Source organism: Cydia fagiglandana, chromosome 18, assembly GCF_963556715.1.
Source record: "Cydia fagiglandana chromosome 18, ilCydFagi1.1, whole genome shotgun sequence".
Lineage (NCBI taxonomy): Eukaryota > Metazoa > Arthropoda > Insecta > Lepidoptera > Tortricidae > Cydia > Cydia fagiglandana.
Genome location: NC_085949.1, coordinates 13300799 through 13315582, shown reverse-complemented (window position 1 = coordinate 13315582; position 14784 = coordinate 13300799). Strand labels below are relative to the sequence as shown.

Genomic DNA, 14784 nt, shown 5'->3' with positions numbered 1-14784 from the left:
TTACACAGTTGAATTTTAGATTATGAATTAAACGTTAATTAGTATAAATAATAATGTATGCATCTACTTATATGTTCGGTGCAATGCACCTTAACACGTTTTAAGCCTCGTGCGGCGCGTGCGTCTAGTCAGCAAAAGATGCATTACCTCAATAATTTACAGTAAAATTACTTTTAGTGTACTTGTCGGGACCATCGCGACCGGGTGCATTCGAAACATTAACATTCACTATTTTTACTAACATTATAACATTCTAGACTTAACATTATTTAACATTTTAAACTCTAACATTGAACATTGTAATACAATAAACCCCTTTTGCTACTACTCTCCGGACGTTTTAACATCACCGCCAACCCGCAACCCGCACATTGGTCCTTCGAAACGTGGACTTCGCGCGCTATAAAATTAATTTTGAGTAGTGAGTGAAGTGATTGAGCTGGTGAACATTTTGTGGGTGAGCGGTAACAGAAGCAAAGGCGTAGCCAACAACAACAGCAGCGAGGCGAGGCAGGAGTGTTCAGTAACAACATACATAGAAGATTCTCAAGTAAGATCTTTCCTATTTTACTAACAAAACAAAACATCAAGATGGCGAGCGTGATCCGTCAAGAGGAAATTCAGCGCACCATTGAGTCTATGCTTACTAACTTTAAGAAAGACAGTGCAGAGAGAAAGACGAAGCCTGAATATTTTAAGAAACGGTTAGACCAGTTGAGTAGCTTGTGGCGAGAATTTGAATTTAATCATGAACAGATAGGAATGATCGAGAGTCAGTCTCATCCCTACTATGCGAACCGTACTTATGAAAGCGCGAAACAGACTTATTCAGTGCTTAATTCTGTTTTAAGCGCGGGTTATCAGGCTCTAGCGCCGGAACATTCGCCTCAGGTAGTGCGACAGTTAACAGCGGGAGCACCGTCTTGGACCGTGGAAGATAACGACGAGAAAAGGGATCAAGCTCAGGGAGGCGCCATCCCTAAAGAGCGTGAAACATTACGAGAACCTAGGCAAGATGCTCATTTAAGCAACCATCAATTTAAAACAAATGCGGGAACATCTAGTAAACATGACGAAATGCATCGGAAACAGTTAGCTAACATGAAGGCTTTCGTAAGAACAGTAAAAAGTATAGAGATCGACACACTAACAGATAAGTGGGAGCTGGAAGACGCGCTCAAGTCCTTACAAGCTCGTTGGACAGCTATAGATACACTTCATTGGGAGTTAGAGAGTGAGGGCACGGAAACAGACGTCGAATACGAGACTTCATTTAACGCTCATGAGGAAACATTTAACAGTTTGAAAAAAGAAATAAATAAGAAGAACTTGGAGAGTCAAGATCCAGAGCAATCGCCCAGTTCAAAAACATGGAAAGGAAGTTACAAAAACAAGAAAAGTTAACAGAAGCTTATAAACAATTTATGGATGAATATAGTGACCTAGGGCACATGAAACCAGCAAACACAAGTTCGGAATTAGAGTCATACTTGCCACATCATATTGTGGAACGTGCTGAGTCAGCAACTACAAAACACAGGGTCGTGTTCAATGCATCAGTCAAAACATCTACAGGGCGATCTTTAAATGACTTGATGTATACAGGCCCCAATTTACAGCAAGACTTGCAAGTACTTTTGTTAAAGTGGAGACAATACAGATACGCATTTACGGCGGATATTGAGAAAATGTACCGTCAGATACTCGTGAATGAGATTGACCAACATTTACAGAAAATAATTTGGCGAGATAGTCCTGAAAAACCATTACAAACATTTCAACTAACAACACTAACATACGGAACAAAATCAGCACCATTTATAGCGATGATGACGTTAAAAAGACTAGCAGCCGACGAACGAGAACATTTTCCGGAAGCAGCGAAAGTAGTCGAGGAAGCATTTTACATGGATGACCTGTTACATGGCGCACATTCATTAGAACAAGGGAAAAAGTTAGTCTCTGATTTAAACAATCTTTTAAAAACCGGAGGTTTCAATTTACGGAAGTGGTCGTCAAACAACAAGGAAATCTTAGAGTACATAAACAGAGAACAGGGTAGAGAAGAAATGGTATTCAACTTCAAGGCAGACAACATTACAAAAACATTGGGTTTATGCTGGAGCCCGACCGAAGATAACTTCACATTCAAATGTAAAATGCCCGAACTTAAAGAGAAACTAACAAAAAGAACACTTTTATCCGAAATTTCCAAACTGTACGATCCACTCGGTTGGATCGCCCCATTCATAGTAAAACTCAAAATATTATTTCAAAAGGCATGGAAAGAACAGACTCAATGGGATGACTTGGTTTCTGACGAACTCCTCTCAGAATGGTCAAGGACGATAAGGGATATCGAACAACTCAACGAATGCAAAATAACACGGTGGTTAGGGTGTAAAGAGAACGACGTCATTGAACTCCATGGATTCTGTGACTCATCCATAGAAGCATACGCTTGCGTAGTATATGCGAGAATACCGCAACAATCCAGAGTAATACTGGTGGCAGCAAAAACAAAACTTGTGCCCCATAAGAAAACATTAACATTAGCCCGGCTCGAGCTTAGTGGTGCACATTTGCTAACAAGACTGATGAAAAAGATTAAACATTCCTTGAACAAACATGAAATGATAACATTTGGCTGGACTGACTCAAAAATAGTCCTTGGGTGGTTACAAGGCGACTCGAACCGCTGGAAGCCATTTGTGGCTAACAGAGTAACACAAATAAAAGAAGTAATGCCTGCAGACCAGTGGAGGTATGTTAAGTCATCAGATAATCCAGCAGATGCAGCTAGCAGGGGTCTCACAGCATCGCAATTAAAAAACCATACTTTGTGGTGGCAAGCTCCATCCTGGCTCTTAACATTTCAACCTACTTTCGATAACTTAGAACATCCACAGTACACAACTAACGAAGAAGAGAAAAAAACCCGCTCAAACAACATAACCCAAACAAACATTAACAACAGTACCCTCCTCTGTCTGACGCAATCGGATAACCAAGACAACATTATAAACAACTTATTACATAAATATAGCTCAATTGCAAAAGTAATAAGAATCGTCGCATGGATTTTCAGGGTATTGACACCGACTCGTGCCACTTTACCTACATATCTCACGTTACCGGAGTTGCAGAAAGCTAAATTGACAATAATAAAACATGTGCAAACAGAAGAAATGGGAACGGACATAGAGTACTTACGTAAACATGACAGAGAGGAAACAAAAAGTAATCTTTTGAAACTAAACCCTTATATTGATGAAAACAACATTCTACGGGCAAAAGGAAGACTTAACGAAGCTAACATTCCCTACGAGATGAAATTTCCGAAAATCATCCCAAAACATGCACGATTGACAACATTGCTAATAGAACAAGCACATCTCCTAACATTCCATGGTGGTGCCCGACTCACCATGGCTAAGCTTAAAGAACAATATTGGGTGATGGGAGGAATGAACACGGTGAAGAAACAACTTGGAAAATGTGTCAGGTGCAAGAAAATTGAAGGAAAGAAACAGCAACAAATAATGAGTGCGTTACCTGCCGCTAGAGTGAATGAAGCCAAGCCATTTTATCACACAGGTGTAGACTACACAGGATATGTGGATATCAAGGCGAGCAAAGGTCGTGGCATAAAAACATTAAAGGGATACATTGCGATTTTCGTGTGTATGGTTACCAAGGCTGTTCATCTGGAACTGGTGACTGAGTTAACGAGCTCAGCATTCTTAGCTGCTTTACGAAGAATGGCGGCCAGAAAAGGAACTCCTCGTCACATGTATTCTGACAACGGAACCAATTTTGTGGGCTCGAACAACATTCTACAAGAACAATGGCAAGACTTACGGAACATTTTTAACAACAGCTTTCTTTCGGAAATTACGGAAATGGAGATTGAATGGCATTTCAATGCCCCGTCGTGGCCCAGCGCAGGTGGCCTCTGGGAGAGGGCAGTGCGAAGTCTTAAACACCACTTAAAGAGAGTAATAGGAGAACAGAAACTTACGTACGAAGAATATTCTACGATTTTAGCGCAACTGGAGGCCTGTTTGAATTCAAGGCCGTTATGCCCACTGACTGAAGATATCGAGGACCTTGACTTTCTCACTCCAGCACACTTTTTAACAGGCCGAGCAGGGCTCACGGTAATAGAAACAGAAGAGGACGCTAGAACGAGATGGCACCTAACACAAAAAATTGTTAAAGACATTTGGAAAAAATGGAAATTCGAATATTTAAGTCAACTGTCCGCCAGACCGAAGTGGAACACACCTCAGAAGAATCTTGAAATAGATGACATGGTAGTAATACACGACGACAACCTACCCGCGGGAAAGTGGGCCCTCGGAAGAGTTGTAAACACTCACGCCGGACCAGACGGGTATGTTAGAGTTGTTACTCTGAAAACAAAGAATGGACTCCTAAAGCGCCCAGTAATAAAACTATCTCTCTTACCAATACCAAAGGACACCGAACAGCAAGATAAACAAGAATCCCAGCCTAAACAACAAACGAACAAACAGAAACCTAACAAAAAGCTCGGATGTGCAACTACAATATTTATGACATTAATGTACCTCATGTCATTATTAACATTGGGAAGCTGCGTTCAAGTAACTCACGTAAATAAAACTCAAGGTCTATACTTCGATAACATTGGAAACATGCTACTCGTGAAAGATGAATGGAAGCTAGTAGCGTACCAGGACCTCAATCCATATTGGGAAGGAATCACGGCCTATAAAAAGTATAACACTCAACTAGAAAACATTTGTAAACAAGTTAAAACATTAACACACTGTGATATCGTTATATTGCAACTACGTCACTCTTATGACGAATTACAGCACTACAACCGCATTTTATCGAGTCAACAGTTGAAACCAGAGACCCGGAGACGGCGTGGCCTAGTTAACGGAGTTGGAAATCTCGCAAATACCCTGTTTGGAGTTCTGGATGATAGATTTGCAGAGCAATATCAAAAAGACATTGGACTAATTAAAAACAACGAAAAGCACCTCGTCAACCTTTGGAAAAACCAGACATCAGTAATGGAGGCCGAATACAACATGTTATTAAGAAACAAAGATACCATACAAAAACAACATAAATTGATACACGCTCATTTAATTAGCTTAGATCAAGGGACTTCCGCATTGCAAAAAGAAGTAAGCGCCGCAGAGTGCATGGCGCAATTCAACATGATAGCGATGGCCGCTAATAACCTACTAAATCACTTAACAGTTATTCAGAATGATTTACTAGACACTCTTACAAACATATATAACGGAAAAATGAACATTCACATCATCGACCCTAAACAATTTCAACGAGAACTGAACATAATATCCGGACAACTAGTAAGCGACTTATCGTTACCTATTGATAACATTCAAACCAATTTGCAAGATATCTATCACCTATTAAACATTAAAGCCAAGATGACTGACCAATACATGATTATAGAGATCCGTATTCCACTTGTGAGCCGAGTTAGTTATGACTTATACAACATTATACCCATACAACACAGTACAGGAAGAAACATGATATCGATTATCCCTATAGAAAAATACATAGCTATCAATTTACGAAAGGATGCCTATTTGCCTATAACGGAGAAGGAAATAGAGCAATGCATTACTCGAGACGTGACAACAACTATGTGCTACCTAAAAACCCCAGTTTTCAAAATGAATTCCGACAAAGACCTCTGCATTAAAAATGAAAATTATCAATGCAAAATAAACACAGCTGCTTGTCAAAACAAATGGATAAGTCTATCGAAAGTGAATCAGTACCTATACTTCTGTTGTGACGCGTGTCATTTGCGCACGCTATGCAAGAGTCAAGTTACGTCTCAGACGGTATCCCAGACGAACATTATTAACGTAGACGAGGATTGCGTTGTGAAAACTGATAACTTTACTATTCACACGCATCAAAATATGCAAAGCCAAGTTAATGTGAAACTAAACATACTAACACCGGAAATAGACCCTATAAACCACATTATAAATATAACATTATCTGACTACGAAAATAGCACTAGCGATAGCTCATACAATGAGGAAGAATTAAAGGACTTAGGAAACAAAATAAACACTATGAAACAGAATCAACCCCTTCTGGACAACTACTCCTCGAATGACATACATCACTATACCGCTATATACTGCCTATGGGGTGTAGTGATCATCGGGATAATTATTTATGCGAGTCGAAAGATGCGCGGCCAGTGGAAGGTCAAAGTAGCACCACCATCGATAAGTACGGAACCACAAGGAGCAGCTGATCCAGTACGTGTCGCCGGGCAGGGCCAGGCGCAGGAGCCGTCCCCCGCTCCGCGCACGCGCAGCCCTCGCGGACGCCGCGGGCTGACGCGTCATTGCAGCGTCAGTGATAGTGATAAGTGCAGTGCAAATGTGAAAAAAGTGGAAAAGTGCGATAAACTAGAAAACATTGAATTAAAACAAGTGGACAGAAGTTGCTCGCCAGTGTTCCGACAAACATCGTTTAGAAATTAACTACATAGATTTAGAAACATTGTTGATCATCCTTGTACCACTTAAATATCTTAGCAACTCATCCCATCTCATCGTTTGCCCCCGTCAAGATGTTCGGTGCAATGCACCTTAACACGTTTTAAGCCTCGTGCGGCGCGTGCGTCTAGTCAGCAAAAGATGCATTACCTCAATAATTTACAGTAAAATTACTTTTAGTGTACTTGTCGGGACCATCGCGACCGGGTGCATTCGAAACATTAACATTCACTATTTTTACTAACATTATAACATTCTAGACTTAACATTATTTAACATTTTAAACTCTAACATTGAACATTGTAATACAATAAACCCCTTTTGCTACTACTCTCCGGACGTTTTAACATCACCGCCAACCCGCAACCCGCACATATATATCGTTTCGTTTTGTAGTAACCTATTTAGGTACTACTACTACTACTACAAATCGCCAAAAGGTAAAAAATCCTTTCAAGATAAATTTGGTCTGGGTCACTATCTTATCGAATGAATGGAGGAAAAAACGGTTGCCGATCAAACGTCAAAGATTCAGATGACTACTAGGTATGAGAGCGTTATTAATGCAGAGTCGCGGGCTTTAGAGTAGTGACGGATTGAACATTCTACTCGCGACGTCAATACAGTGATTACAGAAAAGTAATAAATCATAGCAATTAACAGGGACTTCACCCACGTCAACGTTTCAACAGCAAATCTATTGCAGTCGGCATCCGAATGACACCTTCAAACTATTAACACTTAACAAAAGCATAAGGCTAGGCGTATGAGACGCAGGCGACGCAGTTCACGCTGCGCAGCGCAGAGCAGATTTTGTAAAGTATAGAACTCCTTTAACTACACACGCTGCATCGTAAGGACGCTTCATACTTTACAAAAGCTCTGCGTTGCGCTGCGAGAACTGCGTCCCCTGCGTCTCAGCATACGCCTAGCCTAAGGGCTGATTTAGACGGCGCGCGAACTCGCATGCGATTTTAGTTACATTGCGGACTGTGTATTACGTCCAATTCAACTGATCAATCAAAACCCGCAATGTAATGAAACTCGTATGCGAGTTCTCGCATAGCCTAAATATTCTAAATAATAGTTACCAGCGGGAACAATTTGGAAGACACATGCGTGAATCTGCTTCCCAACGCTGTTGGTGCCGCGGCAGCTCAGCGTGCCGTAATCTCGCTCGCTCTGCGGCTTGTAGCTTAGCTCGCTCGTGCTGCCGTTGGCTGTGCCTAATAATGAAAATAAATATACATTAGGGGACTATCTTAAAGTGACATTCCATTTCCAACTGCAGCTGCAATACTGTTCATTTTACTATGGAAACGCATCGCTGTCACTGTCAATTTCCATAGTATAATGAACAGTATTGCAGCTGCAGTTGGAAATGGAATGTCACTCTTACATACATGACTTATTCTAGCCCGAAGCAATTATTTGTTATAAAAGGACATAAAAGATTCTAGACCTAAAGAGTGGTATCTTACCTATTGCGGTTTTATGTAAGGCACGAGAGGAAAATACATTTTGCTGCTGAGTGGTACTTAATACCTATAACATATTTTTTCACTGTGAGGTGGTGACACCGCGAGGAAAATATTAAATCAAATTCAAATTGACTATATCAATAAAATCCAAACTGCCAGATGTTTCGTAGTTCAAAATGATCGCTTTAAAATCCAAATTTCCAGCTTAGCTGACTTAACATTAATATTTATCTTGTGGTTATAAATCATAGGTGGTTCGCTTTTCATACAAAATTCAATCAAAGCTCATTAAGTAACTACACACTATTAGTACACAAATATTTCCGCATTTATCTTCTTTCGAATATTCGTTTGCGCGAAATTAACAGGAAAACAATGTTTCATACAGAAATCATGCAAAAATCATAGTTAACTTTTCATCAATTTTACGTATGTGTGTGTCACAAATGTCGTGTACAGATACATTTGCGACGTTGCCATACCATTTCCGACGTTGCCGGGCCGACCACGGCTCGAATTTGGAGTGCCGTCATGTTTAGTGCAATTTTGTTGACACTGATATTTGACAGGTAGTTAATTGACCTAAGCGAGAAGTTCGTCAGCTTAGCTAAGAACTATCATGGCGTGTTATGCAAACAGTCGCTTTTTTGCTTGCAAACGGAAGATTCCCGGTTCGATCCCCAGTCATTGTATGCTGGAACATAACTTTTTGTATTTTTGTTACACCTAAATTTCGTATTGATTTTTATTTTTATTTAATTTTTCTTATTATCATAAATCGATTATTAAGTATGGGCTACACGTATTCTTTTATTTTTACAAAGATAATTAGAAATTATACTCTTCCTAATCTCTCTGATTTTTACAATCAGGACATCCTCACTGCAATAAAAACCGGGCAAGTGCGAGTCGGACTCGCGCACGAAGGGTTCCGTGCCATAATGCAAAAAAAAGAAACAAAAAAAAGCAAAAAAAAACGGTCACCCATCCAAGTACTGACCACTCCCGACGTTGCTTAACTTTGGTCAAAAATCACGTTTGTTGTATGGGAGCCCCATTCAAATCTTTATTTTATTCTGTTTTTAGTATTTGTTGTTATAGCGGCAACAGAAATACATCATCTGTGAAAATTTCAACTGTCTAGCTATTACGGTTCGTGAGATACAGCCTGGTGACAGACGGACGGACGGACGGACGGACGGACGGTCCGGACGGACGGACGGATGGACGGACAGCGAAGTCTTAGTAATAGGGTCCCGTTTTACCCTTTGGGTACAGAACCCTAAAAAGAAGTGTATAAAATTTCCTGTGGTTAAAAATAATGGATTTTGTCTATGAATGAAAAACACAATTATTACTATAGTTTGTTTTTTTTAGCATTAGAAATAAGGTAAACAATCTTGACGTGTCTTTTAATTGGAAAACACATTTTAAAAATAAGTTACGGCAAATATGTAACAATTATAAATCTAATACGATCATTTATATTCTTCTGCTTTCATAAGTAATCGTTTTTGATTTTTTTAAAACCTGATAACACTGAGTATGTGGGGGAAGCGCTGCTGGCCTAGCGGAAAGCAATTCGGAGGTCGCGGGTTCTAACCCCGGCTCGTACCAATGATTTTTCGAACTTTTGTACGAAATAGCATTTGATACGTACCTATTTATACACCGATACCTATTTTTCGGTGAAAGAAAACAATGTGAGGAAACCGGACTAATCCAAATAAGTTTACTCTCTGGTTTGGAAGGTCAGGGCAGTCGCTTTCGTAAAAACTAGTGCGCATGCCAATTCTGGGATTAGTTTCCAAGCGGAGATTAATCTGGGAGACCGACCAAAGCTTACAAAACATAAAAACTCAAAAATGCGCGTTTTCTCATAGACCTAGCTAAGAGATCAAACCCCTTATAGCAAATTTCATCGAAATCATTAGAGCCGTTTCTGATACCATCCAAATATATAAATAAATTATTATATCTAATAATTGCTCGTTTAAAGGTAAGATAACACAAAGGAGAAACAAAAAGAAATTACCTACTCGCACCAGTCTTGAACCCCAATCCTCTTGCACGTATTTCCACGAACATACCGTTACGCTATTGCAACCTACTTACGTTGTGTGAAATTGTCTACTACAAGGATCACGGAAACACTGTTTGCATGTGTGAGTAATAGTAGGAAAAAGCGTGACAGCAACACTCCGTCGAATTAAAAACGTGGTTTTTGCACAATGAAGTATTCAATGTTTATTTTAATAGTTCAATATTTACTTAAAGAGTGCGCGAAACATACTTTTAAGTATACAAATACCAAGACCATTTCACAAAAAAATAAAATCTGAAATTTTGCAAAAGTGGTGCCATCTAGCGAGAGTTAAGTTTTGAGTAACCTAGGCGAACCACCTTAAGTGATTGTTACAACTGACACAATAAAGAAAATGCTTCATACCAACATATTATATCACATGTATCTATTATGTTGTTCAAAAAGACCTGAACATGTACAGATATTTGTGAAGACTTTGAAAGGCACAAGTAGACGAGGATACCTCTGTAGGAATAGACGTACCAAACTTGGTAGGCGACACGTCGAGGCTCTCGCCGCTGTTGTTGAACTGCCAGAAGAAGGTGACATCGGGCGGGTTCGCGGTGACTGAACACCGTACCCGTAACGCTTCGTCCATCTGCGCTCCTAGTACTTGGGGCGACGGGTGGGCGCATACTGGGGCGTCTGATCAAGAAAATACATTATTTGTAACGATATTTTTTTTTTATTATTATTATGAATGGGCTTACTCATGGCCACAGACTAGCCATCACAATACAGTCATCATAGTACAGTCATCAGCAATAGTAGCGGATTAAACAACGCACTAAAAGTATCTGCCACCATCTAATACTTTTACAAATATGTAGTTATTTTATAGAGTTCTCTTTTTGTTACTAGCTATTAAGGAATGGTAAGATATAAGGTGTAATAAAATAATGGGAGACTTATTAGACAGTTTTACTACTAGGCAGGGCTTAATTTAGTACCACGGCCGCACAAGCCGCACATATGTATTTAGTTGTGTATATATGTATATATTTGTTGTAGGTAAGTTGCTAATATTATAATTAACTAAGAAACTTTTCGTTTTATTATCATTATAATTTTCTTTTCTTGTTGTTTTATTTACGCTGTTGGTACAGTACGGATGTCTACCGTCTCCAATTCTCCCTCAATTGCTCAAAGGTTAACTGGAAGAGATCCCTTAAAGGGATAAGTTCGCCTTTGTACTAATGACGAATGTTATTTTTCCTGTTTTGTTTTGTTTTGTTTTCTGTACAATAAAGTGTTTTACTACTACTACTACAAGCTTTAGGATAGTTTTCGTTCATGTCGTCTCAGATATGGGTGAATAATTGAATATGCATGATATGCATGGTATCGATGCATTCAGTGTAATTCCCTGAACACAAATATATGAGATGACAAGCGTGAAAGTGGTGGGGGTAGTTGCAGTGACGTCATAAAGTCGGCAGTACACACTTTTTATATTTTCTTTTAAACATACCATGTGGGGTACCAAATGAAAGGGGCTTTGTGAGTAGATCACAAATATACAAACTGTAACTTTACTGCCCATATTTCCACACATGATTAAAACTTTTAGAACGCCATTTCACTGATATATGTTAAATGTCAAAAAGTGTCCCCATCTACTCGAGCATAGGCTAAAGGTATGACTTTAGATGGCGCCGTACATTTGGCATTCCACCTCTATACTAAAGTCTCTTTGCTTGAACGGATGCCTGAATTAACCTTGGATGATAATTATACTACGGAATGTAAAGGTATAGTCTTCTTCAAGAAAATATGTATAGTTTTTGAAAAGAGTAGGTACTGTGCTTTAATAATGTCTTTACACAGTAGGTAAACTCAGCTATAAAACGTTTTGCATAAACTACATCGCCCCGGCAGGTAATAAAAAGAGGTTTAACCTATCGAGCTTGTATAATAACCGAAGCGTATAAAAGGCAACTCTTGTTTAACGAAAGCTAACAAGACCTGTAAAATATAGAACCCAAGTAAATGTATGTTATTTCATAAACTCTCGTATATTTATTTTATTATTATCTCACAAAATAAGCGCAAAAGCATTCCTGTTTCGAGTAGAGTTTTGTAAAAGGAAAATTTCGACGCTCAGATGCATGGCTCGGTTTTCCCAAAGCGACGCGTTTCAATAACAAGAAGGAATGTAATAATTAACACAAAGACAAAGAGAGCCCGAATTCAGTTCGTTAAATCATAACAGAAGTTAGACGATATCATAAATTTTATCGTCCGACTGTTCCCCCCAAAACCGGCGCAGTCGGCGTCGTGATTCATTTATACACTTACAAAACTGCGCTCCCGCCTGCTTTAGATTTTCATTAAACTCTCAAATATTTGCTCACGTTAAAGCAACCCTCCCTAGGATTACTCGGATATGAAAATATATATGTGATTAAGGTAACACCGGCACAGTTTAGCGATCGCGGCGCTAGTAAATCGCAACGAGGTTAAGATTTGTTGAGCAATACAAACAAATGTTCGCGAGCGGTACAAAGTGCGGAAGTGGAACAGACGAAGTGAAGTAACAAATAGCAATGGAACAAAGCGCGCATTTGTCGTCGTTCAGATGGTCGTGCGCGGTGACGTTGACGGCGTAAATCTTCGCGGCTCCTACGCCCAATGATTGATGCTCACTCCCACGCTCCCGCCGACACTCGGTTCACTCCGCGCCCTAATAGAACTTGCCCTGTTTGTTGCCACATTGATCAGAACTGCCAGTAAATTAATACCAAAGGATAATAGAGCTCGATATTGATTGATGGACTTGCGAGATAGTTCAATATCAACTTGTAAGCCAAAACTTGCCTAAGGTGCTAATACTAAGTTAGCATGAAATAGGTTAGCGAGGCCCTTGAAAGTGTCGTTTTGAATTTAAATTGATAGGTAGCGAACCATTTGGGACCGTGTTGGTCGGTTTAGTAAGTAGAGGCCAGCGCAGCGGGACAGGATCAATTACTCCTGTTTAGCGAAAGTCGAATTATTCGTATCTCAATATATTCTCCTTTCAACCCGTTGACTGTAACTAATCATTGTTTGGATCTCTTCGAGAATGATTGATACTGCAGAAGGCGAAAGATTTAAGACCCGGTTTAAGATGGAACGGAATTTATTAACACTCTGTTGACAATAGGGAACAAACTCCAATTTTGATCGGAAAAGTAATCTTTGTCTCAATTTACTTATCGGAGACTTAATTTTTAGGGTTCTTCCGGGTTTTGCGCAGTAAATCCCTATTGTTGTCGCTACGTTGTTCGTCAGTCTGTCAAGATCTTGAGTTCTTACCATAAATACTGACAATAACAATAATTTGCATCTTCTACGGCGACATTCCACTAGTTCACATCTTGTTCACCATATGGCGGCTCTAGTTGAAGTCGTAACTAATAAATAATTGATTTGAATAACTGTACAATAGTTTCTTTGTATTATGGCGGCCATGACACAAGATTAGTGATATCACGACCTGCTAAATAACTAAGTAGAATTGCGTCCCATTATATATTGCTACTACTACACCGGTTTACAAGCTTAGACATTTTATTAAAACCAAATATTAATATTATTAAATGCATTAATCTTCAAACGAAGATTTTAATCGTATTATTATAAAATTTATTAGGAAAAGGAGAAAGATTTGTACTTAATTGCTAAAATGATTCTGGGTATTCGGACTTGCTTCGTTGATTTTATTTCTACCTCATTATTGTTTGAAACTTAGGATGCTTCCTGAAATTAATCGCTTGCATTAAGACGGAAAGTTACTCGGTTTAACTTAATGAGATGTAAACATTGCACTAATCTATCTATCTTGGCGTAGCATGGCTATTTTGATAAACTTAAAATTATTTAGGTACACACTTAGCTAACTGCCGGATTCGAACTTTAAGATACGTCAATTAATAGATCTGCAAACGATATGGATTAGATATGTCAGTGTCAAAAGTGACGTATTTGTTTGAAGAAACGTCACATTTGACACTGACATATCTAATCCATATCGTTTCTAGATCTATTAATTGACGTATATTAAAGTTAGAATCGGGCCGTAAGTGTCGTTTCATCTCACACTTACCTACTTGTATTGGTGCGCGCGAGATACGAAGTGCAAATCGTGTCAAGGTCGTATAATAGCAATAAAAAAAAATAGATTTTCATGAATACTGAAAAAAATACTGAACTGAATATTGTTCAGCTTACGTGTAGTGGTTAAGCCATGAAAAGGTTATACAGGGTTACTTTTTTACCAGTACAATAAATCAACATACGTAATTGTTGCCAAAAATAAAAAATACCAGCATTCTTTGTTAAGTACTATTTGGGAACAAAAAAACAAAAATACCAATGCCCGAACTTATCCGCTAAAGTACTAGAAAATGTGGATGCCTTATGCATCAATTAGCAAACGCACGAACTGGCAACTGTTTGTTTACGTCATCGCGCGCGATTTAGCGAGCGGCTTAGTGCAACCAGAAGTTACTAAATTGGTGAAGGATAAATTAATTGATGCGAAATAAAAAAAAAATATTTGTGCAATGTGATCTATTATGTGGTACCAATGATGTGGTAAAATTTATTGTACCGGTAAAAAAGTAACCCTGTATAAGGACTTATATCCGTGTACAAATATAAGAAAATTTTGATGATTCCT

At 39.0% G+C, this 14784-nt stretch overlaps 1 protein-coding gene across 1 annotated transcript in view; it reads right to left on the bottom strand.

Moving 5' to 3' along the window:
* The window catches only part of LOC134673180 (neural cell adhesion molecule 1-like), a 187114-nt gene that overhangs the window by 24718 nt on the left and 147612 nt on the right, over positions 1–14784 (bottom strand). Inside the window, exons 11-12 of the mRNA XM_063531135.1 lie at positions 10608–10769; positions 7649–7783 (exon numbers count right to left, since the gene is read on the bottom strand). Of these exons, the coding sequence (XP_063387205.1) occupies positions 7649–7783; positions 10608–10769 (297 nt within the window). The remainder of the gene's footprint in view (positions 1–7648; positions 7784–10607; positions 10770–14784) is intronic.